Source organism: Spermophilus citellus (genome assembly GCF_964194105.1).
Source record: "Spermophilus citellus genome assembly, chromosome: 8".
NCBI classification, from domain to species: domain Eukaryota; kingdom Metazoa; phylum Chordata; class Mammalia; order Rodentia; family Sciuridae; genus Spermophilus; species Spermophilus citellus.
In genome coordinates, this window is record NC_138189.1 from 39,196,590 (window position 1) to 39,219,976 (window position 23,387).

General features: G+C 36.8%; 1 protein-coding gene across 9 annotated transcripts in view; it reads right to left on the reverse strand.

The window, feature by feature from the left end:
- FRYL (FRY like transcription coactivator) overlaps window positions 1–23,387 on the reverse strand; it is a 247,605-nt gene that overhangs the window by 23,383 nt on the left and 200,835 nt on the right. For 7 of the 9 annotated variants that reach the window (XM_081303038.1, XM_081303035.1, XM_081303037.1 and 4 more), the window contains 13 exons: window positions 21,166–21,370; window positions 19,689–19,810; window positions 18,963–19,153; window positions 17,440–17,534; window positions 15,778–16,385; window positions 15,384–15,481; window positions 11,111–11,281; window positions 9,116–9,256; window positions 7,859–8,056; window positions 5,718–5,879; window positions 5,520–5,594; window positions 5,035–5,211; window positions 1,229–1,432 (listed from right to left, as the gene is read on the reverse strand). In XM_081303038.1, coding sequence (XP_081159164.1) covers window positions 1,229–1,432; window positions 5,035–5,211; window positions 5,520–5,594; window positions 5,718–5,879; window positions 7,859–8,056; window positions 9,116–9,256; window positions 11,111–11,281; window positions 15,384–15,481; window positions 15,778–16,385; window positions 17,440–17,534; window positions 18,963–19,153; window positions 19,689–19,810; window positions 21,166–21,370 — 2,447 coding nt within the window. The remainder of the gene's footprint in view (window positions 1–1,228; window positions 1,433–5,034; window positions 5,212–5,519; window positions 5,595–5,717; window positions 5,880–7,858; window positions 8,057–9,115; window positions 9,257–11,110; window positions 11,282–15,383; window positions 15,482–15,777; window positions 16,386–17,439; window positions 17,535–18,962; window positions 19,154–19,688; window positions 19,811–21,165; window positions 21,371–23,387) is intronic. The other 2 variants (XM_081303036.1, XM_081303041.1) reach the window with 1 other exon arrangement.

Sequence of the window (23,387 nt, forward strand, 5' to 3'; positions counted from 1 at the left end):
AGTGTTTTAGTAAAAAGTACCTGTACCCCCAAGCCTATAGTTGCAATCACATAGAGGCAAAGCTTAAGACACAATTACACAAAGGCAAAGCTGTCTTCAAGCCTATGGGCTGCCTCATTCAGTCAGACCCTGTGGCCAGGAACTTGACTATTCCTTTACATGAAAAAACATTCTTTGGAGGATCAAGTCTTAGGTGCACGGCACTAGAGATAGACTGGCTGGTTCAAATCCACTCACTAGCTGCTTCTTGGGGCAAGTCACTTAATCTGCAATTCAGCAATACCCTGTGTGGCTGGGGTGAGCTACAGAGACTAGTGCTTATGAGACACCTTGCACAGAGCTGGCTGTCACTCAGGAAGTGACCGCTGCTGCTGCTGCGGCTAGCAGCAATCGTTTATCATTTAACCCTTAAACATGGGTGATATAGAAAGACGTACTAGGGTAACAGTGAAGTGTCAAAACAGGAAGCCAACCACAAACTGACAACTTTACGTCTTGTCGAAAGTCAGCCAGGTGCAACATCAGTGTAGGCACGTGACCAAATAGAGCAAATGGGTCTCCATTAAAGGGAGACATAGTTTGCTTTAGTATGAAAAAGGCTTTCATATAAGAATTGGGTAAACATCGCCGACCATAGGCTTCTGTGGTTGCTTGCTGTCAAGTGTCTCATGGTGGCTAATTCTCACATTGCCATCCAACTCCTGACCCTACCTGGCTTCAAATTTAGCTTTTCTTACATCCCCATATTTCTGAAAAAAGAGATGGCTCTCGCAGCATTTATTTCCCATTTTTTCACTCTCTAACTCTGTCATCTGGCCCTTGGGATGTGGATGAGAAATTCCACATAATTGACTTAGTGCAAGCATACTACTTACTCCATCTTGCTCCATCTTGCACACTACTCTAGGAAAGAAGAGTGGGTGTGGTGTTCACAGTGATACCAGAAATAGGTACTGTTGAAGAGGAGAGCCCTTAAAGGTGCCAAAACAACTCATGAACAGGAGAGAAAGCAAGATGAACTATATCCTAACTGCTCATGGGCATGCTATAACAAAGTTTAGTTCTGTCATAAGGAACACTCCTTTAACACTGATATTTTGCATTTTCATTTCAGGTGTGCACTTTGCCCATAATGACATGAATATTGGAGACCAGGAAACAATTTCTAAGCTGGAAGTTAAAGAGTCAAATGAGACCATTTTCACTAGAAGGAAAGTTAACTGTATACCATCTGTGTGCGTGAGAGAATCTGGCTGGCTGTGAGAGCCGCCTCCTCTTCTGAGGACTCGTCTGTGTCCTCCTGGTTTGTCAGGTTCAGGCTGGGGGTGCTGCTAGAACACTGGTACTCCTGGAGAGATGGCGTGTCCCCTTTGTCAATACTGTCCAGTGAGCGCCGACGGACTCCCCAATTGAAATTGTCCATACTTTCACCCTGGAAAAGGAAGACGTGATTGCTAAGACTGTAAACCTATGTTTCTACATGCTGTAAATGTAAGACACCAGAGGACATGTACCAGATGAAGAATACTGAATGTATTATCCAAAGCAGAGTTTCAATCAGCCCTTCAATTTCTTTTAACTTAAACACATCATTAAATCTCTATCTTGAAAGAGATCAAAATTATTTCATTGATAACCTGTTGTTAAACAATTTTCTTGATGTTCTGTCTATTGAGGGTCCAACTAAATCTATTTTCTAGGCCATTTCTATTCTAATACACAAACATGAATGAGACCACAAGAAGGACAAGTATATCACAGATGACAACAAAGAAACAGTCAACCACACCAGGCTAACACTTACCTGCAGCTCCTGGTTAGCAAAAAGGAAAACACACAGAATTAGAAAGAACGAAGACAAACATTTAAATATACGCTACACTTTTTGGGAAAACTCTTGCACTTTCACAAACCCAAAGACTGATTCAAGCTCTGGATTAAGCTTTTTGCAGGAAGCCAACATGTAATTCAAACTACTTTTTTAATGCAAAATATATTGTGAAAAAGTCAGGGACAGACACAACAACATTTCTATAGTACACTCTGGCAACACAAACTTTAAGGAATCTTCAAGATTTACAGATTTAATACTTGGCACAATGCAAAAACTGACTTAAAATACCCACATTCAGTTGACAACATACAGGGTCACATGATTTTAATCTATAGGACAGCTCTTGTTAAATGCAATGGACATTTTTTACTATAAAATTTTTAAAATCAAGATCATAGCCATCAAAACATAACCACTGCCAATTTTAAAGGTCAAGAGGAAATATGACAGATTTCAATTTCAGCCATATGTAGATTCATATAAGCTATGCATCTGTTATCTACGCCGGTCATCCTTTTCATATGGATGTAATTCTCTTGGGCCCTGAGTTGGTTCAGGAAATTACACTGAGTTGGTCAGGAAAATATGATTTGGTTGTTTCCCTTTACACAGGAGAGAATGTTCAGTATAGAGAGTTTCAAATCTTTTTTTATTTGTTTGTTTTTTAATAAAGCAGAGGAATTTTAGATGGAAACCAATTGTGCAAAACTGATAAATAAATACTGAGCTGATCAGGTAGCAGAGGGTGTCCAGGAGTTCTTCCCATTTAGCTCCTGGATTCTTCCAGGCTGTTTCTCAAGTTATCTTAGATGCCCTACACCTCTGCAGGTTAGAGTTTGAAAACTACCTTCCTAGAATGCATCATTTCATATGATATTATGTAGCATATCATATAACAATGACAACCATCCTTGAAATATATTTGGTGATGAATTAGTATTCACTGTGATTTTCAAAGTTGGAGGGTGTGTTAAAAGTTGCATTCATGAGACTTTTTTTTAAACCAAAATATTTCCTGTTACCATTTTAAGCAAGACTATAGCTGTTCTTTTAGAAAATATGTATTATTTGATTTGGCTTAAATTATGAGGTACAAATCAGCATCCCCACATCTTCTCCCGGATTCCTGTGACTTCAATTAAAGACAAAATGACAGGAAGTATCTTGAATCCATTCTGAGTAAGGTTCTACTAAAAGCCATATTTATTACTTCTGACATTTTAGAGCACCGGATGAACTTGAAAACATTTACAGTGCTCTTTAAAGTAAAAAGGCAAACAAAAAAATAATAACCTTACCATTACAAAAATGTCAAGAGCCTGCCTTTAGAAATTTAAATTCTGAACTAGGAAAAAAAAAAAAAAAGTAACTGCAGAAGAATTGAGAAGCCACTCAGGCCCCTGGGAAAGGGCAGCAGGCCTCTTGAACCCACCCCACTTTCTCTCTTGGCTACAAAAGCCTGTTCTCCTTCCTACAATATATTTTTCAAATAATGAGTGTGAAATCACTTTTAGGGTGGTGACCTGCCCTCCCCCCCCCACTTTTTTTTTTTTTGGCTGGGGCAGGGTGTGTGTGTGGAGGAGAATAGGAAGAAAGAAAAGGCATGGAATAGAAAACATTAGTACATCAACATAGAGAGTAAGGATATATATCCTTGAAACTTCCATTATTTTAAAAGTGTATCTATGTATACATTTTGATGCAAGGTAAAATACATGAACTGTGCATTACTATCAAAAAAATTTTAAAGTCATGGCCCTACCAAGTACTCAGTAATATTGTACTTGTCCTTGGGGTCCTCTGAACCTGCCCAGCTGTGTCGGAGGGAATAGGCAATTGGGGAAACATTATACAGGAGTCCCCCAGCTGCTGTGAAGGCATCTGTATGGCTCCAGGCACTGTGGTCATGTCCTCACATCTGCAGGGCCGGCTGCAGCATACTGAGGATGGGAACCTTATCTACCTAAATGGGTCCATCAACAACTGACAGTGTGACACAGCACAGGTCAGCACATTTCCTTCTTGTATGTATGTCACCTGTTAGAACTATAGGAAACATCCCCTCATGAGAGCTGATAACATGTACCAGTTATTGGAGTGAATTTCAATATTTTATGGAAAAAATATCAAAACATGGTATAAACACTTGCTATAAAGGCTTACATGTCATCTTCTTGCATTATAGATACTTGTGATAATTTTATGATGTACAGTTTTTTGACCTATTTGACATATAAACTTATTGGGTTTTTCTAAGAGACTGTGGTTTAGGGAATTGACTACAGGGTTCCTAGCCTAAGAAAACTTGGCAATCCTATTGTATTTGCCATAGTGATCATTTCAGAAATTGGCATGTGTCCACCTTGGGTCAATGTAATATGACAAAAAGTTTGCGTTTAGTAAAGCAACTTCTTCACTATTCCGAGGTCATTTCTGGAAGCAACCATTATTTCCTCTGACACTATTATATGGAGACGTAAGGTCACATACAGCAGTGACAACCGTTTTGCTGCTGTCAGAGGTCAAACTGACCTGTACAGAAGGGCAGAGTGCACAGAAGCAACGGCAGACTTTATGGAGTCACACTAAATACAAGCTGTAACTACCAACTAGCTCAGTTGTGTGGGCTGAAGTACTTTTTGTCTTTGATTTTCCACTTAGAAAACATCAAAATGGACACAACTATCAATACAATCAGAGGAGAAAGCTCTTTGGGTATCAAATGAAAAGAGGCATGGGGAAGAGTTACCTAAGTCATCAAGAAGAAAGTGGTTAGGAATGTCATGGGGTAAATCTGTTATCTGTCACAAAGAAAAGTTCACAAAAACCAAACCTTCCTAATGTCCATTTCATGGCAAATGCCACTCTCTTTAAAATTATGTTTGATCAATTTTAATTTTTACTGTTTCCAAGCAAATTAATTTATATAGTTTACGCAAACTATTTAGGCATAGGCATATCTTAAAATTTTTTTTAAGAAATTCATGTTTCTACTTTGCATTTTTAAAGATGAAAAATCAAATGTTCCATGTTTATTTCAGACTTATTCTGCTACTGACTAGTTGTAATAATCACATTTAGTTCCTAATTTAGATTTTTGGCCTTGGTGACCTTACACTGAGTTAAGGAAAGATGTTATGGCCCAATCCTGTTACAACTATAACTATTCTATAAATTTCATAGAAAGTCCACATTCTTACCTCTGCATCTTCCAATTCAACATCTAAAAAGTCAAAATCCTTAAATACACCAAACTGTTGTTCACTGTTGTTATCTTCGACAGCTACTTCTTCCTCTTGAATTATGTCTTCTGTTGTAGAAATAAGGCTAGTCTGTTGGTCACCGACTTCTAAGTCCTCGTTAGAAGAAAATACAACCTGAGGCCCAACAAGAAAAAGGAAAGAAAAAAAGTCCACCAATCAGCTTTGTCACTCTGCGTATGAGATATCAGTCCCCAGAGCCACTGCAGGCCTCATCCTTCAATGAATTCAGAGTCTAAGTTGGTCTTTGTGGCTAACTAGTTCGAAACTTAGCATAGCTGCCTGGTATCACAAGAGGCAAGCATTATTTTTTCATTCTTAGTTAATATAACTCAGTTAGAAAAGGCAAGCAGGGAGACAGAATCATTTCTCCATGGAACAGCACAACTTTGACAACCTTCACTCATGCATTCATAACTACTCACGGATGGATTCTTTGGGAGGCCAGATTCTGGACCACAGAGCGAAAGCACGTTCATTAGCTTCTCTCGTGTTCTTCGCTAAAGAGAAGAAATTCAAATGTTAGTATTGCTGATGAAATAAGGCAAACTCTCAGGTTTCAAACATGTAACAAGATTGGTTCTTGTAGCCTGTGAATGTCCAGTGTTGATGCCCTTATGTACCTGTGATAACTGTGGCCTTTTCCAACTGACAGGAACCAAGGCATTAGAATTGGAACCAGAGGAGGTGGAGGAGGTACTTCTGGTGACAGCGATCACTTTGGGTTTCCCATTCCTTCCGGCTGCGCTGTGCTGGTCACCATACTTATTTCCAATGATTGGTGTCTATACAGAAACAAAATGCCAGTTGATACATATACTTCAACATTAAAGAAACTTGCAAGAGTTAACAGTGAACCTATGATGACATTTTCTGAAAGTAACCAAAAAAACACATAAGGAGAAAGTTATGGTGTTGGGAAAAAAAATCAAAGATCATAATATTGTTTTAAATCAAAACTTTACTGAAAATAATAATTTCATATCTGAGATTACAGAGAGCTTTTTCCTATTTTAAATATAATCTGCTATCTTTAATGACCCACCACCTCCACTGTTCCTCCCCCTTATAATGAAATACATCCTCCCTGAAGAAAGCCCCAGAAATAAATAAATAAATATATTGCAGATGTGTACCATTGTGCGCAGCCTCCTACAATACATTGTCAATAATTTCCCTCTTTAAAAATTCCTTTCTTGACTTCCACAAGACCATTTCAATGGCATCAAGGCCACCAAAATTGGGCTCAGGAGGGAAAGTGGTTGGGGTGGGGGGCACTTCCAAATAAGGTCAAAATTGAGACTTGTATTAATATAACAAGTCAGACTGCAGGTTTCCTTCTGAACCAGAGCCTCTGCTTCTTCTAGCCCTAACATATCTGGCTTATCTGGCGTCTCACATTTCATTATATTTCAGCCCTGTTTTCTTTTTAGTTTTCCTTCCATGGTTTCAGCTATCCAATTACACAACACTGAAAACCCTTTAATTGTGACTTCTATCCAAGTTTTCCTCTAAAATTTTAGATCTCAAAATCTAGTTACCCACTAGGCACCTCCATTTTGTATGTTTCTTAGTCATTTCAGAGTCGGCAAGTCCAAGGACAAACTCATTACTCTCTCCTTCCCTGTTAGAATCTGTTCTTGTGTTACCATTCTCTCTCAATGGCACCAACATTCATTCAGCTGTTAAGGTCATTTCACCAAATCCTGATACCTTTTCCTCACCTAGCTAGCATCTCCCCCTTCACTTCAAAACCTATCACATACTTCAGATACTTCTTTAGTCTTTTAAAAAATTTTGTTTCCTTTTGTTTAACCAACACTAGGTATTGAACTCAGGGCTTAGCACAAGCTAGGCAAGTGCTCTGCTAAGACACCTCCCCGGCTCTCCTTGGTGTTTTCATAAACCACTCTTTCTTTCCTCTTTCCTTCTCATGCTATGGCTTTGGGACAGTCTCATCCCATATTATCTTTTGCCTGAATTATCCTAACAGATTCCTTGATGATTTTCCTCTCCTCCTCCCTCGCCTATTTTCCATCCTGTTGCTAGAGTGATATTCCTAAAATGAAAATCCTATAATTTCCTAAACCAGCTAAAATCCTTTCGGAGCTCTTGCTTCCTGTATTTTGGCATGCATGCTCCCTGTGGGGTCCCACTTTGCTCCTGTGCCCTCAGGTGGTGGGTCTCTCAGCATACTCTCTCTCAATTCTCTGTACTCTGAGCTCAAGCTACACTGTACTAGTGGGAAGCTTCTGCAACACTATGCTTTCTCAAATTTATAAGTGTCCGTTCACACAGGTTCCTTTTTCTTGGATTTAACTTCCCCTCCACAAACTGCCACCTAGGCCTGCCTAGGGTTACTTATCTTTTAGCACTCAGCTTGGACGTTACCTCTCCCTGAAACCAACCTCTCAGGTGCACACTATATATTCTCATAGCACTGTAATTTACATTCAGGCAAGCACTAATTTGGTTGTTCCCTCAACACTATAAGCTTCTAGGCCTTCTTTCTCTCTCTCTCTCTCTCTCTCTTTTTTATGGTGATGCTGAGGATTGAACCCAGAGCCTTGAGAATGCAAGGCAAGCACTCTACCAACTGAGCTACATCCCCAGCCCCCTGCCCCACTCTGTTTTTCACAGCATCTGGCACAGTATCTAATACTAAGGATGAGTTCATTCCCTAATGTTTGGGAATGTGAGACTCAATAAAGGAACAAATGAAAATCCCTAACAGAGCACCATCATTAATTTCTGAGCATCTTACCTCAGAGATATCAAAATGAAAATCCAAAGTCTTCCCAGGCAACTCCTTAGAGACATTATTAAAAATTTTGGTGAAGGATATTTCAGGAGAGCCTATATCTCCTACATAGGTCTTGGGGATGTCATTGGGTACCACAAGACTTGCAGAGCGCGACACCACAAGCTTTAGTATGTTGAGGGCTTCCTTCCAATAAGGACTCTGGTTTAAAAAATAGTTAACATACAGAACTTTTTAAAAAAGCACATTTAACCAAGAAAAAAAACTTAGTATATACTGTAGACTATGAAAATATTCTTTCCCATCAAAACACCTGTAAAGATGATTCTTTTTTCCTATGAGATTTTTAGCAGAAGGGCTTAGGTACAAAAGGAAAAAACACAACTTATTATTCGTACTGTCAAGCTTATCAGACACCAAATACCTAATAATATTACCAAATTGGAATATCCTTCTTTCAATAAATGCTTTATAAACATTAATGTGGAAAGTCTAATCTTATAATCTGGCAATAGGGGTAAACAAGGGGATAATATATAGGTGAATTTTCTAGATGAATGAAGTTAATGATTTTTAAACTAAAGAGCATTTTGTATTTGGTAGTTAAGTATTTCCTTTTTAAATTTCTGCTTGAGTGAATGCAAATGCAATGCAGAGTAAATATAAAATATTTATCTGTGAATGCTCTTAAAACAGCTTGTTCCCTTGATGAGTCACATCCAGACTACTGATCTGCTCAACAATGCCTTTCTTTACAGACAATTAAAGGTGAAAATTAGTGCCAATCAGGGTGACCTGTCACCATTTACAATTAGACCAAATGTGATTCTCTGCTTTCACATATCTGGTTCTTTTAATCAGACAAAAAAAAAAAAAAAAAAAAAAAAAAAAAAAGGCAGGGAACCCTAAAATATGACTCTTAAAGAGGACTTCTGTTTCTACAAGTTACATTTGTTCGTTATATAGAATTTGGTTAACAAATAGAAAGGTAACAAAGAAATAGCAATGAGTCACAATTCTACAGGTCATGGCTTCCGTGTGTGTATGTACATTTCTTCCTGTTGTTACTTAAATGTAGACCCCTACAATTCAGATTCTGAGATTTGTCACATACATTAAGAACATTTCCCATGTAGAATATATTCCTAAAAATATGATTTATGTTCCCTACTTCTGGACATTCAGGGTATTTCTGAGTTTTGATGATTATAAGTGGTTTTGAGTTGAACAATGTCACAGGTAAGTTTTGTGGTCACTCACCTGTACATATTTACCAATAATCTTTATTATCTCCAGATTGAACTGCTTGGCTGGGGCTGCAGATAGGTCAATGTGACTCAATAGACTATAGATAATCTGTAGTAATGACTGCTGCATACTGGACAATCCTTTCTCTAACAGCTACAAATAATATTGAAAAATAGACTTTAATCAGATTGAACAAAACTCAGTATTTACATTTATAATGTTAGAAAACACAGTAGATCTAATCCATGAGTTTATAGTTAGATTATCAGAAACCCAGAGACTAATAAAGTAAAAGGTAAGTCTTATTTTTTCCCCTTGCTTCAAAAAGGAGAATTGGAAAATTATTTTCTTGTTAATAATAGTATCTTATTTTCTTAACTAATTTGGCTAAGTATCATTTATTTTAGGTAAGGGAAAAAACCACTATACAACATCATCAAAGAATAATGGAATACCCACAAACCATTGACACTGCCATCTTTTAGCTACATGATCTTGCACAAGATTATTATACCTTTGAGCCCTGATTTTTTTAAAGCGGAAAATAACAAAACTACTGGGTGTGGTGGTGCTTGCCTGTAATCCCAGCGGCTCTGGAGACTAAGGCAAGAAGACCTCGAGTTTAAAGCCGGCCTCAGTAACTACAAGGCACTAAGCAATGCAGTGAGACCCTGTGTCTAAATAAAATACAAAAAATAGGGTTGGGGATGTGGCTCAGTGGTTGAGTGGCCCTGAATTCAATCCCTGGTATCCCCCCTCCAAAAATAGCAAAACTACCTACTTCATAGGGTTTGCAGGGCTGAGTAAATTAAAGACATATCATTTTAAATATATGTAACTAGTTTGAGTACTGTAGTTGGTAATAATGATCATTAATAAATAACATAAGGATAACTTCCATGAATAAGAGTAATGTTCAGTGCAAAAGAATTCTCTTTATGGAGTGGAAAAATGTTGTCCATATGTGATGTGCTGTGCAAGTTCCAGACCTTGGAACCCCAAGGTGGATTTTCCAGAAGCTCTGGTACTACCTTAATGGTGAGCTTCAGGACGGCACAAATAGAAGCTGGCCTGAGGCACTTAAATACATCCTAAAAGTCCAGATATAAGATAGCTCTAGGGACATGCATTCAATCAGGCCGACAGTGCCTAATGTCAGCATACTTAGATATAAAATTAATGGCAACAAACCAATCAAATCCAACATTTAAAAAATTCATACTAGTCCTGACATATTTTATAATACTCAATATCAGTGACTTAGCCAGGTCAAACAGTGTTATGAACAACAGTCAGAATTCATAATATGAATAATTTCTTCCTGGTTTGTTTTATGCCTAATTTCTTGAGGCCAACTTTTTTAAAAGGGAGGCATTACTTATTATAAGCTGACAAATATTTTTTAGCAACTAGAAATTTCTTCCATCTGTGGTTCTCTTTGTGGCTATTTATATAATAATATACTTTTGGGGGCATGAGGTTATTATTTCAGATGCATCAAAAAATAAAGGTCAAGTTTCTATGTAGTTCTAGGGCTACTTTTTAAACAATTCTGTTTTTTACCCCTCAAATCCGTATTTCACATGAGAAGCAAATGTGTCATGAAAATAAAAACTTACCTAGCAGAAATGCTTTTGCATGTTATCCTACAAAGGATGTTAAAGCCAAGAACTAATTTTGTAGAAACAAAAATCATAACCATTTCCTAGGATCAAGACCAGTAAAAACCCATTTTCTATTCTAAATGGAGAGTTTCAATTTAGAGTTTTAAGGACAGTGAATAAAGAAATAGACATTGAAAATGGAAAAAAAAAAAAACAAACCTTTAGAAAAACTTCATTTATTTGAAAGTAATCATCTACATTTTTCTTTTTTAAAAAAAGACATATATATTTACTCTTGAAGACAATTTTAAGATTAGTTAGTACTGCATTATTACTTCCAGAAATAAATCCATTTGAAATTTTGCCACAGAGCAATTAAACAGTTTAAAATTTGTAAATTTACCTCTGCAAGATAAGTCACAAGATTAAATGTAGTATCTGAGAAGGAGTCGTGCAGGTATCTGCACACTACATTGATCCAGTTAGAACAATCTCTGGAATAGGTATGTGTACTATACAAGCTCATCATGTGGGCCAGGTTGACCAATGTAGGGCATTTTTCTTCTGCACAAACCTGGAAAACAAATATAATTATTTCACTCACCTAAAATAAGATTACAAATTTATACTTGCTAAGGTATTTATTAATGAAATCATTTGGATCTGCATTTTAAAGTTTCAATGCATTTGTATTTCTAAGACAGTAGAAATGTTAAATAGAAGAGGAAAAAAAGAAGAAAGCATTCTTAAGAGAAAAACAATTGATAAAATGGAAAGAGGATTAATATAACACATACAATTCTATGGGTACTACATAGTATGGTTTTCTTCTGTTTGACACTTTGTAAAACAGTCTTGGGTAAAAAACAATCTACAATGTGGAACACCTGTTTTGACAAATCCACAAGTGATCTAGGGACTAAATAGGCAGACCACCATGGGGATTCTCAGGGAGATTCAGAGTTGCTATGTCAGACAGGAAATACTTTAGTCTCCACTATGTCTAGGGCATCTCAGTAGTGTGGCCAATTGCAGAAAGCCTCAGAACATGTGTACAGTCAAAGGATTTCAATGAAGAGCTGCTATAACTGAATCCTTCTTTTTCACTGCATAACAGTCTGCACGCTGGGCCTCAAATTGCTCCTCAGGAAATCACCTAAGCTCTGAGAACCTTGGCCAGCCTTTTAGAAGCTACTCCATAATGTCCTGACTTCTTAGAATTGGCTTGACACAATACCATGATGTCTGAATCAACAAAAGTCAGGGGGATATTTTTGACCTTAGTCTGTTCTTTGGGTTACTGGTGAGGATGATCCTTAGCCACTCACTGGGCATACTTAAACAATCTAGAAATGGAAAGGGCCCCCACTAGACTTACATAGTTATCTATCAAAAAAGTCTAGCCTCATTGTAAAAGTTTGCTTTTAGTTTTCCTCTTTTCATTTTGCTCATGATTTTTTCCATCTTATTATATATATTTTCACAACTTGCCTAGAACATTTAGTGAGCAAATTTAGAGCATTACCTTTTAAATCTATACATACATTTACCTTTCAAATGAATATAACTGACATTTACTTTGATAATTCAGAAGATATTTAATAGACTTGGAGGGCCTCAAGTTCATCACTGGACAGACTTGAGATAAAAACATGCAAGACTGTGCAGGCAACTATCAACACAGTACCATGGCAGTTATTTTATAAAACCATTAAAAGCAGCTGATCTCATGTATTAAGTCTTTTGCCCATAAAACCAACAAGAGGACGATAAAAGAAAAATTTTGTTGATGTTTCTTATTTGCATTTCAACCTAATATTTTTTAAATCACATTAATTTTATAACTTTACAATAATCAGCTTTTTTTTTTTTTGTATCTGGGATTGAACTCAGAGGCACTTGACCACTGAACCACATCCCCAACCCTATTTTGTATTTAGACAGGGTCTCACTGAGTTGTTTAGCACCTCGTCCATTGGTGAGGCTGGCTTTGAACTTGCTATTCTCCTGTCTCAGTCTCCCAAGCCACTGAGATTACAGCACCTGACTTGCTTAAATTCTTTATAATGCAAAAAAGACTTCCAAAGGGGGGAAAAAAATTTGTATTGAATTTTTACATTCTTAAAGAGTCTGTTTTCTAAAGAATGATTTTTAAAAACCTCTTTTGAAAAGGGTGACCATTCTTGGAATATAGGCTATTCAATTTTGTTTGCTGTGCAAATGACTTAAGATTTTGAAATTTTTGAATCACCAGGTTAAAATAAGATCCTAGGAGAATGCTTTATAACAAACTTTTTTAGCACATTACTTCTGCCATGATGAAAGAAACAAATATTTGTCTTAAGTGCTGCCTTATTTTAAAATTCTGGGCTCTCCATGGGCACAAACAGTAGATTGAAATTTGCATAATGAGGAAGCACATAATGGCAGAAAATTACTCTCAACAGTTATAAGTGAGAAAATAATTAAGGAATCAATTTAATTCACATCCTGCAGGTTGCTGAAAGCTTACAAGAGGAAATCTGTGTGCTGCCCAACAGGAAGAAAGCAGATTAAAAACAATTTAGGAATCACAGAAGGCCATATTTGATTTCTTAAAAACAGAAAGATATTTGAGGATTTCCCTCACATAGTCATGAAATCAGCAGCTTTAATACTCAAAGGGCTGTGACAGCCTTCAGGCAGGCTCTTTGGGGAGCCCAGCATTCGGGGGTAGCTATTTATTTCACACGTTCTAGCTGCTGCTCTTAAATGTGTCTACTTCCCTCTGTGGGTATTGGTGCCTATTGTTTTCTTGAAGTATCAAGTTAGGTCAATACACCTTTTTTTTCCTCATATACTTTCTTTGTAAGTACTCATATGAGGGAAAAAATCCTTGTTCACAACATTTTTTTTAATGATGTTTCATAAGAATACTAAAATGAAAGTTAAACTTTAAGAAATTTTACATTTTGTATTACTTTTCAACCTTACTGGCGCACATACTACATATGTAGTTGGTTTCTTTTAGGCAAATAATCATTTTTCAAAAAGCAATATTCATTTCAATAGTAGTTTTTCACTTAATAATGTTGTACTGGATTTTTAAAATTAAATAAAATCAAGAACAGGGGACAATTTTTAGCTTACTCCTTCCCACTACCATTTTTACTTACAAAACTAAGATATGTTTCCATTAACTAAAATAACGGCTCCTCTTTTAACCATAAATGCTTATGTAAGAATTTCTCTATACCTAATTTATCTAGGAACTTAATTAGGGATAGACTCAACAGCATATTTTATGAAATATTTTCACTTATTAAATATTATCTAAGCAACACAGTGAAAAGATTGTTCTCTCGTTACTGCTAATGGATTTTCTCACTACCTCAGCACTCAGGGATAAATTTATTGCAATCAGGGTCACGGAAAGGTATTTTATTTGGCTCTCTGTGACTTGTTCTTTCCATTTACTGTGCTACTTGTTAATTGAATCTCAGATTTTTAAAAAATTGCTATATAAAAAGCTCTTCTTGGAAATTATATTTGCTGGTTTCCTTCTGTTCAAAACTTCTCTCAGTGTTTTAGATGGCTTTACTTATGTTGGTATTCACCAACCACCTCTCAATCCCAAAAGAGGAGCCATTATATTTAGTTCACCTAATTTCCTGTTGTATGTATACTTCTCATAAATTTATCTAACTCCTTGGAACTGTTTATATTTTCAGAAGGTCTTTATCTGCCCAAGACTCAGTGGATGACAAAAAAGAAAATAATAATAATATGTAAAAAGAAGGCAAGCTACTTGAGAGTTCCTTATTGTTCTTGAGGAAATTATTAAAAATATAAAATGTCAATACCATAAGCTTCTAAAAATAAGATTAAGAGCTATAGTACTTTAAAATGCAAGTTAACAGATAATTTAAAAATAGCTACACTACTGCTTTCAGAACTGTACAGTGGGAGGGAAAGAGCCAAACACAGGAGAAAAAAGAATGAATGCAACAGTGAGGGAAGATGAAGAGAAAGTTTTCAAAGAAAAATAGTCAAACAGAAAGGGAGAGAGAACTTTCAGAATCTCAAACTATCTTATGTCCTCTTCTTCCCTGGGGCCTCTGCACATGTTATCATTTCTTTTGCCTAGAGAACTGAAACCCCTGGCCTCACTCTTGGCCTCACATCTGGCTCTTTTTTTCATTATTCCTATTCAGCCTTCGATGTGAGCTCAGCTAGAACTTCCTCTAGGAAGGCTTTTGGTGTATGTTCTGCTGAAATGTTCGGTCCTCCCATTGACAGAACACTTACCGCCCTACTTCTTGACTGTTTCCCACCATCCACAAGGCCAGTACTCAACCCACTTTTCTCATGCTGTATGACCAGCAGCTAACCCAGCCCTCAGTCAATATTTATCAGGGAATGAATGAGTGAGAAACTGACAGAGAGGCAGAGGAGAAAGTAGGGAAAAGGAGCAGAAAAAGACTCAGACTCAGAGGAATGTTACTCTAAATGGTTTTATTCACTGTCATTTGAGCAGTTGCTATGTAACTCTTTTATATGAACAGACAGAATAAACATGTAGATGCAGAATTCACACAGGTAGTGACAGTACGAGGATGTTTAAGAGATTCCCCTCTTAAGATAAACTAGAGACTAACATCCCTACAGTGTTATCTTTTGGCATAACATTTGCTTACCTTTGCTATTCGACTAGCTGTTTCTTTGCAAAACTGAGTTGGGCTGTCAAAATGCTGGATTAAGTGAGGCAATAAGCAAAGGATGTTAAGAGGAAAGCCTATCAAAACAAAACAAAAAAGGCAAACAATAACCAATTTTATTGCACACTATTTTAAATGTTAAAGGTATTTTTAAAATGGTTTGTAGAAACCATTTTCTTTTCATTTCCTGGAATACTCAACCTTCTAATTTTTTTCCCCTTTACCAAATCATTTACATTATCTAACATATAAAACAAACTATCACTGTTTGCAGAAAAGCAGAAATTAGATTTCAAAACAATTGATTAGTTTACATTTCAAAGACATTAAAATGCAATTATACGAACATTGGTGCAGTTATATTTAACATCACCTGACAACTGGGAAGGATCCACCAACGTGTGTTTGGAGACAGAAATGAGTTTACTGAGGAGGTGCACGGTCATTTCTTGGGTAGAAACAGAGGTAAAACCCTTAAGGAAGAGCTGCTGAAGTCCTGGAAAATTGTTCCACTTCAATTTGCTTTGTACATTTTCAATCTTGTCTCGACTCTCCGATTTATCCAAAGGCAAATGGATAAGCAGTTTGTTGAGAAGCCTGAGAGCCAGGAGGTATTCATATTCATAATCTGATTCTAATAAAGATGCTGCTATCCAAAAAATGGTGGCCATCAAGTTGGCAGGCTCAGTAGTGGACTGCACATCATACATTCCTTTCTCTCGTAGAGAGGAAAGGCTTCTAGTCCTTGCTAAGCTACTGTTATGGTTTATCCGTCCATCCATTATATCCAGTGTGTTACTCCGCCGCCGGTCACCTCTTCGGTCACCAATTAAACTTAATCTCAAAGAGTTACTTCTTGCATTACTGTTATATCCCAAATAACTGCTACTATTAATGGGACTTGTGCTTAGATTCAGTTGTCCAGTGCTTTTCCTGTTAGCTGCATACTTGTTTCCCATTATAGGATCATGGTATGAGGTTCTTAAAAAGAGAGAAGAAAAAAGAAAAAAAGATCAAGTCATGTGCAGTTACTTCTTTTGCTACATTAATTTTACTCTTGAAAACTGAAAAGCATTAACTGTTACCAGAAAATCATGTTTCAGTATATCTGACTTTAATCAAATTTCAGCTTTGCCTCCATATTAAAATAAAATCTACAGCAATGCCTTCTGGTGGCTATGGTAGCTATTTCTTTTGAGTGGGGATGAGGTTGGATTTGCTGAGAAGATTCTGCTACAGAATCTGAGAACTCTCAGATCTGGGATTTAGTATGCATTATTGTCCAAAGTAGACCTCATTTGTTTGACCCTCAGACTTGATGCCTATTTCTTTGAATGGCATCTTTTTTTTTTTTTAAGAGTACTAAACTCAAAAATAAATTTATGATTTCTCCTGCTTCCTCATATCCAATTGATTAAAATAATATTTATTGAATGCCTTCTACATGGGCCAGCAGCAGCCAAAGGCTAGGGATATTTTCTAAAAGACTATTATGGGGGATAGATATGTAAATCGACAAAGTTATAATCAGTTAATTATTATTATTAAAATATAAAGAAAGCACTGTGAAAATCCAAAGGATAAAATAAGTAGCACTGCTTTTGGGGAGTTAGAAAAGCTTAGCTAAGTAACTCTTGAGATGGGACTAAAGGTTAATTTGGGGTTGGCATGGCAGAGAAAGTGGGAGGACAGGTTGTTCCTGGGAGCACATCTGGGTGTCCTAAAGGGTAACTAAGGGGAACAATAGGCCCCTAAAGCGTGGCAGGAATGAGGCCTGTCAAGGGAGCCCGACTGACATAGCAGAAAGAGATCTGACCAGGACATTAGAAGAAAAGAATTGACCAAATTAGCTCCAGCACTTTTTAGAAGTCCTCACTATCTGAGGCCGGCTTTCCCACTGGTAACCCATCTGATTTGGAGGGGGGGTGGCAGGGATTATTTTCATTGTAAACATTAAAATAATATAATGTAATGATGATAAGAATTTAGTTATTAGAATTCTGTATTCAGTAGGTTTCCCCGTTTAAACTCTTACTGAGAAAGGGCAGAAAGAAGATCATAATGCTTCATGGTTTCAGCCAAAGTATCAATTGCAGACTCCAAGGTGAGAAGAAGCTCAATCACAAATCCCTGGGGGAAAAGGGCAGAATTTAATTAACTGTGCTCTGGAAATAAGAAATTGCAATGGATTTCCCAATGAAATTTAAAAATAGAATGAACTCTGCATTAATATTACAAAATGATTAAACTCCTAAGCAACACAATCTGGCTGATTAATGAAAACTCATCAAGCTAATGGTAGAAATTATTATAATGGCATTACAATTTACTAGAACTGCTCGGGTCAGAATTCTAGGGGTTATTTTTATTTCTTTCTTCCAAATCTAAATTGAATCCATCAGTAAGTCTTGAAAATATCACTTTTAAAATAGATCCTCAATCTGACTGCTTTTCTCTACCTCCAAATCTTCCCTTAACCTAACCTACTGCCATTTCTGCCCAGACTCTCTCAGTAACTGTTCTCTCCCGCTGCTTCCACTCTCACTCTCCCTAAGGACTCCATCCAGATGCCTGAGTGAGTTTTTTTCAAAAGCAAATCACATTCAGTATCTTCCTTCTCTTAAAACCCTTTGAATGTTTTCCCATCAATTCTGAGTGAAGCCAAACCTCTCACCAGGGCCTACTAGGCCTTATGATCTGGACCTGCCTAGCTCATCACTAGCCTTCCTTTCCCCCAGTATATGTCAGCCTCACTGGTCTTCATGATGGTCCTACCCCCCCCCCCCCACACACACACACATAAAAACAACAACAACAAAAATAACCCAACCACCCTACAGTCTCTGCCTTAGGGCCTTTGTACATGTTAATCCTATTTTCTTCTGCCTGAAGTGTTCTTTCCTCAGATCATCACAGGACCCAGTGCATACCAGTATATATTCGATAATCACCTCTCAGATTATTATATATAAAACAACCCCCTCTACCCACTGCTCTTTAACCCTTTACCTTATTATTTTCACACTATTTATCACTAAGTAAAATTGTGTTATATGTTATTGGCTTGATTAGAGGCTTGTTTCCCCCAACAGAGTATGAGATCCAGAATGCTGGGAACTTTGTTTTGTTTAGCACTATATCCCCAATGGATAGAAGAGTACAATAAAATCAGCAGTTGGTACAAACTTGAGTTTTTCTAGTGTGAGTTTTACTTACTTACCTTTAAAAATGAAATTCAATGTTTCACTTTATATGGAAATTTAACTTCCTTTTTTATCTCATGATCATCCTAAAATAATAATATCCAACTGTGTGTGTGTGTGTGTGTGTGTAGTGAGTATAAAACTTTCTCTGATAGGCAGTAGACTATATGATCTAAATAGTAGGTTATTAAATATTTGTTATAAACTTACCTTTGCTTACTTCTTCACCTGTTTGTTAACAGAGCATTAATAATTATGAACACTGTCTAGCTCTGGCTATTGCAATCTATATCTGGCAGCGAGACCTTGACCCCAGTGGCGTCTCACTAACTGCAGGGAAAATGTAATGAAATACCTGTGCATCTTCTCCTGGATCCCCTACAGTTTCTACAAGTCTGGAGAGAACATCAGAAAGTGTAGTTGCAGATAGTGGCTGCTTTAGGGCCCTGAAAATCTGAAAGGATCTCCCAGCATAGTGTCGAGAAGAACAAGAAAGCGCTGTGTGCAGAGCAACTTCACTAAGGTGATGTTCCAGATGAATTCCTTCTGCAGAGAAAAAGGACACGAGTAGGTGGCTCTTATTTTATAGAATTTAGAGAGTTGTTAAGTAGAGACTGTCCACATTAAAACCAGAACCCTGCACGCTACCAGACAAGTCTCACAGGCACCTAAGTCATAAGTCAATGTATGTTCTTGCAAAACTACCCCTTGGGAATAATCACTGCTGAAAACACATACACTTTTACTATGATTGTCAGATGTGTTAAATGTGAGATTACAGAAGCCTTATCAGTACAAAAAGGAATTTTTAAGTTTATCATCTTTATAATTCACAGCTGTCTTATAATTTTGTGATGCTATCACACACAAAACTAAGCCCCAATTTCAGAGACATAATTCTAAGTAGTCAATTATTTTTTCTTCAACCCAAACAGATCTGTTAACATTCACAAATTAAAAAGGAAAATCTTTCTGAAATTTCTTAGTTTTGACATTATCAACTTGGAATTAAGTATTATCAAAATTTCAACATCACATTAAAATATCTCATTAAAACTAAGTATCATTTATTAAAAAATACCTGTGCTTGATTGCTTAAAAACAGAAACCACATATTTCAAAAATGTAGTTAATTGTTCAGCACTCTTTATGCTAGGATTCTTGGCAGAAACATCCTCATGGTTCCAAAGGGGCCCTCTTTTTCTGAAAACAGAATAGATATAATTCTCATTTTTAATTTATATCAACAGATTTATTTAAACTTGCTTAAACTATGGCTTTATAATTAGAAAGGATAGTAGCAAACAAATAGCAGATCACAGTCTATCCATTATTTATGTACATGGATATAGAATGTGCTACATCAAGTAAGGAAAGATCTAATTTCAATATCTACAATTACTACATTCAAATTCTCTCAGAGGTAGTAATGAGATGAGAAATTCTGCCTACTGAGAAGACTACTGACTATTGTCTATGTGTTATATAGCTCAAGACATAATTTATGGAGCTCAGACTACCTAGATTATAATGCAAAGAAAATAATTTACAGGTTAAATGCAGTAAAAATAACTATGCTAGATAAAACTAGGGAGAAAGCTTAAGGCAGAATATTGTCCTGTTGATTCTTTCTTTAAAATGTCTTTGCAGGCTGAGGCAAAGTTTGAGGTCAGCCTCAGCTACTTAGCAAGATCCTGTCGCAGAAAAGGGATAGTTTTAGCCCTGCTCCTGGATAGAGTCCCCAGTATCACAAAAATAAATAAATAAACAACATCTTTGCTATCACGTCAGTTAAGTTCATTATTAGCCTAGGCCCAAAGTGCCTTGAAAACCTTTAGGTGGGCACACTGGGTCCAGTCCATTCCATTTCTTAATCAGTTCACTGTTAGGGAACTGATTTTTTTTTTCCACATATTTATTAAATTACTCCTCCCATCCTCCCAATTTAGCTCAATGATCTCTGTGTATGAGTGTGTTTGTGTGTGGGAGGGTGGCGGGGGCTTGGGAATTTAACCCAGGACCTTGCACATACTAGACAAGCACACTACCATGAGCTACTTCCTTGGTCCTAGTTCAACGATTTTAAATGTAATCTATAACCACAGGCCTGGAATTCATGGCCTTCCAGTTTGAATGATACCAAGCTTTCTAGCATTGTTTAGCAGTGTTACAGTCAGAATGAATTATTTGTTTCTCATGGTCCTTTGATCTGGCTCTCACTGTGGAACATCATGTCCTTTCTCCCCATCTATTAACATTCTCTACTTAGAAAGCCTTGCATAGAGTAGAGAATAGACAAGTATTTGATGATTGACTGATAATGTACGTAATGAAAGAATATTATATATCCAAATAATACGGTACTCTTTGGGCAGTGAGAGGCGTGATTGCAGGCATGCAAAAGAACAATCTTTACATGCATTACAATTTTCAAAATACCGTGCAATACAAACCTGTGCATTTTGAATCATGGCATTTCAGAAAATAAAAATGCAGCTTATAGAGACTGACAAAAATATGACTCAACATGAACATGGATGGAAAGAGCTGCAGGTTACCTTGAGGTAATGAATTCCATGAGGGTTTTGACTTTTCCGTCCTGCTCTACTGAGATGTCCACCTCGTTGAGGAGCGTGGTGTGCAGGTGTGAAATGGCAGCGCTGTTGTTTCCTAAGCTGATACTAGAAGAGGTAGAACTTGAGCTAAGCCCTGAGTCGGTCATGGGGGAGGGCTGGTAATCAGGTATAAAATCGCTAATGCCTGCTGGAAGAGAAAGCTCAACATGAGTACCCACAAAGTGATACCTACACAGGAAAGATGCCGCAAAACACTTCAGAGATGGACCACTGGGTGTTATTTATAGATTATACAGGACACAGGAGGAAACCTGTCAGTGCTAGCTGACATCCCTTAGCATTTCTGACCATCGTCATAAGCACTGTGTTGCAGCCAGATAGCTTGGAGGTAAACAAACACTTTTTACAGCTTGTTATTAAAATTCAGCAATCTGGATTAACTGTGTGGCCCTCTGCTGCCATCTGCTGAAAAAAGTTGAAAGTAGCAGTTTCCTAATATTTTGGTACATTTTTTTCAATGTTTTTATTAAACCAGTCATATTTCCATAAGATGAAATGATTTTTAATTTCTAATGGAAGGATTCTATAATTTTTGCTTCATTTTACTTTTAAGAAAACTACATTAAGGACTATGTGTAATATTTATAGTAAGTTAAGCATTAAATGAATACTGGCAAAAATTATTTACTAATGCTGTATTTTTTAAAATGGCAAAAAGAGTCTTAAAGACAAACAGCAGAAGCTGGGCACGGTGGCGCACACCTGTAATCCCAGTGACTGGAGAGGTTGAGGTAGGACGATCACAAGTTCGAGAACAGCCTCAGCAACTTAGTAAGGCCCTTAGCAATTTAGGGAGATTCTGTCTTAAAATAAAAAATAAAAAGGACTAGGGAAGTAGCTCAGTAGTTAAGTGTACCAGTACCGAAAGAAAAATGAAATAAAGCAACAACAATAACAAAAAACCCTAACAAACTAAAATTTTTGAATAAAGGTGCTTTAGCATAAAAAAGCAGAAGTTTTTTTTTTTTTTTTTTTTTTGCCTTTTAAATTTTATTGCATTATCCAGCTTGTGTTCTAATAGTACAAAATAGCCATGTATGACCTGAAAAGCAAGGGGTGAGAGCCAGAGGGCTTAGAAAAACAGATAGCACAGGCTTCAGGTGCAGGAGACAAATCCTAACTTGACATCTTCCAACTGTGCCCTGGGGCACATTGTGGAGTCTCCGGAGACTCACTTCCTTCAGTGGAAATCACAGCATCTTTTTTTTTTAAATTTAATTTAATTTTTTTCTTTAATTTTTATTGTTGGTTGTTCAAAATATTACATAGTTCTTGATATATCATATTTCACACTTTGATTCAAGTGGGTTATGAACTCCCATTTTTACCCCGTATACAGATTGCAGAGTCACATCAGTTACACATCCACTGTCTGCTGCCTTTCCGATCCTCTACTATCCCCCATCCCCTCCTCTCCCCTCTTCTCTCTCTACCCCTTCTACTGTAATTCATTTCTCCCCCTTGTTTTTTTTCCCTTTTCCCCTCACTTCCTCTTGTATGTAATTTTGTATAACCATGAGGGTCTCCTTCCATTTCCATGCAATTTCCCTTCTCAAAAAGCAGAAGTTTTACTCCATTTTCTTTCAACCATAATCTTTTTTTTTTAATATCTTTATTTTACATTTTATGTGGTGCTAAGGATGGAACCCAGTACTTCAAGCATGGTAGGCGAGCACTCCACCATTGAGCCACAATCCCAGCCCCTTAACCATAATCTTAAAAAGCTAATGTTTCCTAATAATCATTTTGTTACTACATGATTTTAAGTAAATAATAGGGTTTTAACTGATTGTCTTTAAAATTTATAAACCACATATAAAAACTGGCAATTTAATTTCAATTTCTGAAGGTAATTATTTTCAGGCTGGGCCTGTAGCTCAGTGATAGAGCACTGATTTAGAATGTGTGAAGCCCTAAGTTCAATCCCCAGCACTGCATGCACAAAACAATCTAGATCATATTCCTAGTCTGGTGTACTAATGAGTGGAAGAAATAAGTTGGGGCTATTAGGAAGGAAGACAGCATAACTTTTAAAGTAAAAAAAAATGTTGACAGTGAAATAAGTTTGATATTACAGTTTCCTTGATTTGGACCTTGCTTCTTCAAAACACATAACATTTTAAATGCAGCAAAGATAACCAAGT